Here is a 4,315-nt window from a genome sequence, read left to right on the forward strand (position 1 = left end):
TCATTCAAATCCAAAAGGATTCTTTTAATCAATCAATTTTATTGATGATTTTATCCCATTTTCTCCCCCCCCCCCAAAAAAAAATGGGAAGGGGGGGAGCTGGAAGATGAAAAATCATATCGTGCAATTTATTTATCGTTAAACGAATTCGAATCATTCGCGGCGATCGATTAAAAAAAAAAACATGTAATAATAATGATAATAATAAAAACTTACCTTTCTACTTCTTTGTGGTGATTGTTGAGCCGCGACAAATGACCGAATCGCACCGAGATGCGGTGGAGGTAAACCGATGACGGGAGCGGTAACGTGTACAGCAGCCGGAGCAGCCGGATGATGTTGTAATTGAAGCCCCGGATGATGAGGGCTTACGGCTGGATGCATGGGTACCGCAACCATTTTCTGTAATGGGACTCCCCAGGGTAATATCCACGAGGGGTGATGCATTTTATCACAAATGTTTCCATCAACGTTTACTCAACAATAAATAATAAATAAATCATCCACCGTATCCATTTAACAAAAAAAACCGTTTTTTTTTTTTTGCAAATACGTTAATATATATGAAATCACACCGATAAAGTCGTTCGTCGTCGTCTTTTATATTATCAAATTCAATCAATCAATCAATCAATGAATTGATCAATTACAGGTACGATCAATCATTATCACATCAAAACTTATTTTATCTGTAATTTATTAAAATCAAATAATTAATAAAACTCGTTTGAACTTTTAAATTTAAAAATGGCGCGAAAAAATTTCATAAATCGATTTCATTATACAAAAAACAAATCAATCAATCAATCATTGATTGAATTTGTACGTACGTACACTTAAATTTTAATAACCATAATAATAGTAATAATAATAATAATGATTTAAAAAATAAAACAATAATATTAAAATAGTAAACAGTAGTAGTAGTAGTAGTAAAAACAAGAAAAAAAAACTAAATGTCAAATTCAGGTGATGTAAGATTAATAGTTTAAAAAAAAGGGGGGAAGAGGTAGGAGGGGAACCGAAATAAAAAAAAAATCGTGACGCAGATTGTTTCATATCCGTTTCACAACAAAAATTAAATAAATAACAATAACAGAAAATACAACAATAAAAAAAAAAAGGCGGCGTAGTTTTTGTGTAAAAAAGATTTAATTATAAAAATTTTACTTTTTTTTTTTAGTTATTAAATCAAACGACGACAACAACAACAAACGCGCGGCCGTAACAAAAACTGATCTATTATTATAATAATAAAATATTTAAAAAAATTTGTTTATAATTAACGGAAATCGAGACGAAGGAAAAAAAACAAAACAAAGGAAACCGCAAGTCATAAAAATAAAATTTTAAATAATTGTAAACTTTTTCCTTTTATTGCTAAAACTTAACCTTTGACACGTAAACTAAAAATTACCAAAAAAAATAAATAAATAAAAAATATTGTTCTCGAACAATGTGTGCAACTTTGGAAAAAAAAATTTTTTTTTTTTATGTTTCTCCTTGTCAATCAACGACAACAACACTTTCCCTTTCTACCGACGAATCTTTTTTTTTTTTTTTTTTAAATTGCCAATCATTTTTTTACCGGAGGCAAACGAATATTTTTTTTTAAAAAAATTGCGCAATTTTCTTTTTTTTTTTTTCACCGCAAGAAAATACCTCACGATGCACGATTCCAGATCTCCAGTCTTGACCTCGTGACATAAATTTCTACATTTAAATCAGGGCATCCAACAAGAAAAAAATTTAATGTTTTATCATTCGCGACATTGAATACCGCGCCATTTTCTCTCTCTGTCTCTCTCGGATTTTTAAAAACTAAAAAAATTTCCTCGTGATAATGACCATAAATAACTATTTATTTTTTGTATGTGTTCGTCTGCTTTAAAAAAAGATAATAAAATATAAATTGATACGTAATAAAAAAAAACTCAGTTTTAAAATAAATAAGAGAGTGTAAATACATAAAAAAAAAAAAATTCTGTCGTCTGAACTACAAGAAGAAGAAGACGAGTAATAGGATTTTTGTGTAACTATCAACTAATACCATTAAAACGAGTGACCGGTTATCTAGCTTAAGAAAAAAAAAAAAGGGTCACTTTTAAAGAGGATAAACGACTGGAAAAAAAAAGAAAAATGGATAAAAAAATAAAAATTTTTTTTTCTCCACATTTCTTTGACTTTTCCAAGCGGGAAATTTTTTTTTTCATTTTGAATAAAAAAAAAGTGATATAATTAAACGTGTAATTAAATAAAGTAATTAAATAACAATAATTTAATACCGTTTAACAAAAAAACAAACAAACAAATGTTTCGAAAAAAAACAAACATGGCGGAGAAAATTTCAGAGGAATGCGGCGACGTGTTCGTCCTTTTTCCTTTTTTTTCCCCCCCAAAAAAAAATGTGACGCATTTGTGATATTCGTTAAAATTTTAAGTCACGTTTTTACATAAAATTAATATAAATAATAATAAATAAAAAAATAGTTTTGCGGTCCGGTAAATTTTTTTTGTTTGTTTTTTTTTTTTAAACAAACGAAAAAGTATACGAAGAGTAATTTTTCCGAGTAACAGTTGTTTTCCTTCGGTTTTTTTTTTTTTTTTTTTTTTGTCAAATCCACTCTCTTTAAATAAAGATTAAGCTTACTCTATTTTTTTTTCCTCGTCACGTCATCAATTTAATCACTAACGTTAAATTATTTAAGTTAACTTTTAGGGGTATAAAAAATAACCGGAAGTTGTAAAGACCGGGTTTAGAAAAAAAATAGTTTAAAATTAAGTTATATTTTAATGATAAATTAATCGCGATAATTTTCCACAGAGAGTTTTCCAGAATTCTTTCCAGATTTTTTTTTTTTATGGAATGTCTTATTATCGGTGGTTTTTTTAAGAAATTTGTTATCAGCGATTGTTTCGTGGCTCCCAGTTTTAAATATTTGTTAATTTTATCGCGTTTTTTCAAAGATTACCACGTTTTGTCAATATTACGGATAATCGGAAAATTATATGATTTCCGGTCGCGATTGGAAAATTTTAAACTTGTCGTAACCGCGAGTCCGTCGGTCCTGGGTTTATTATTATTATTATTATTATTATTATTATTATTATTATTATTATTATTATTATTAAAATAAAAAAAGTTTTATTAGACTTGTATGCCCCAACTAAAAAAAAATTTAAATTTTATTATACAGAATAATAAATTCCAGTATTTGTTCGTTGATTTACTTATTAATACGTTTTTTCAGTTTCGATTCTCCATTTTTTTTTGAATTTTCCTATCATAAAATTCTCCAAAAAATTGTTTAGCTAATGTTACGTCACATAAATATTTTTAAATACCCCTGAATTAAAATAATAATAATAATAATAATAAATGTGCTGGTGCTTTATCTCCGAAAAAAAAATTCTTTTTTGTTTTAAATTAAATTATTATTATTATTATTATCACGTCGGAAAAGTATGAAAAAAATTTTTTTTACTCGTTAACTGACTAACAAAAACAAATAATTCAAAAAGTTTGTTTTTAATTAACGAATAATAATAATAATAATAATAAATTAATTATTCTTTTGTTTTATTTTGCTTTTCTTTTTCTCGTTCACGCGGTCGTGTCGGACGAATGACCTTGACCTTTTAAAAAAAATTTCTCCGACACGTTTTGACCGGCGTTTTTTTTTTTCCTCTATCATCGTTCTCGTTATCATCATCATCATAATCATCATCAATCGTATTCATAACAATTTGATTCAAGTTACGAAAAGAGACGACGACGACGAACCATTTAATTCGTTTAATTTTAGTACGGCCATAAAAAAAAAAAAATTTTTTTTGTTAAATTAAAGTCATTAATTTATTTATTGAGCGGTTAACAACCTTTTATCAGATTTTTCAATAAATTCATTATTTGTGACGTTTCCTAAGTAAAAAAAATTAATCTGATAACTTTTATTACTTATTATTATTATTATTATTAAATAAATAAAAATAATTTTCGCGCAATACGTTCAAATTCGAATCCGTGACGACATCAAATCATTTTTTTTTCTCTTTTTTTTTTGTCGCCGTCCACGTCGTCGTCGTCGTAATAATAATAATAATAATAAAATTTAAACGTGTGAAATTTACCAGAGAGAGAGAGAGAAAAAAAAATCAAATTCAATTTCGTGTTTTTAATGAAATAGAAAGAGAAGCAGAAAAAAAAGAAATTGGCACAGACATTTTATTATTTATTACATCAATACGAAAAATAATAACTAATAGAGTGGAAAATCATTTTTTTTACTAATAATAATAATAATAATAATAACAA

At 26.8% G+C, this 4,315-nt stretch overlaps 1 protein-coding gene across 1 annotated transcript; it reads right to left on the bottom strand.

Annotated features, from left to right (window-relative positions):
- Window positions 1-447, bottom strand: Phum_PHUM069610 (uncharacterized protein; the record flags this gene model as incomplete). The annotated part of the gene is made up of 2 exons (XM_002423533.1): window positions 1-21; window positions 217-447. 2 exons carry the CDS (start codon window positions 445-447, stop codon window positions 1-3), a joined length of 252 nt encoding a protein of 83 aa, XP_002423578.1.
- Between the last annotated feature and the right edge of the window lie 3,868 nt (window positions 448-4,315).

This window comes from Pediculus humanus, genomic scaffold (genome assembly GCF_000006295.1).
Source record: "Pediculus humanus corporis 1103172107423 genomic scaffold, whole genome shotgun sequence".
NCBI lineage: Eukaryota > Metazoa > Arthropoda > Insecta > Psocodea > Pediculidae > Pediculus > Pediculus humanus.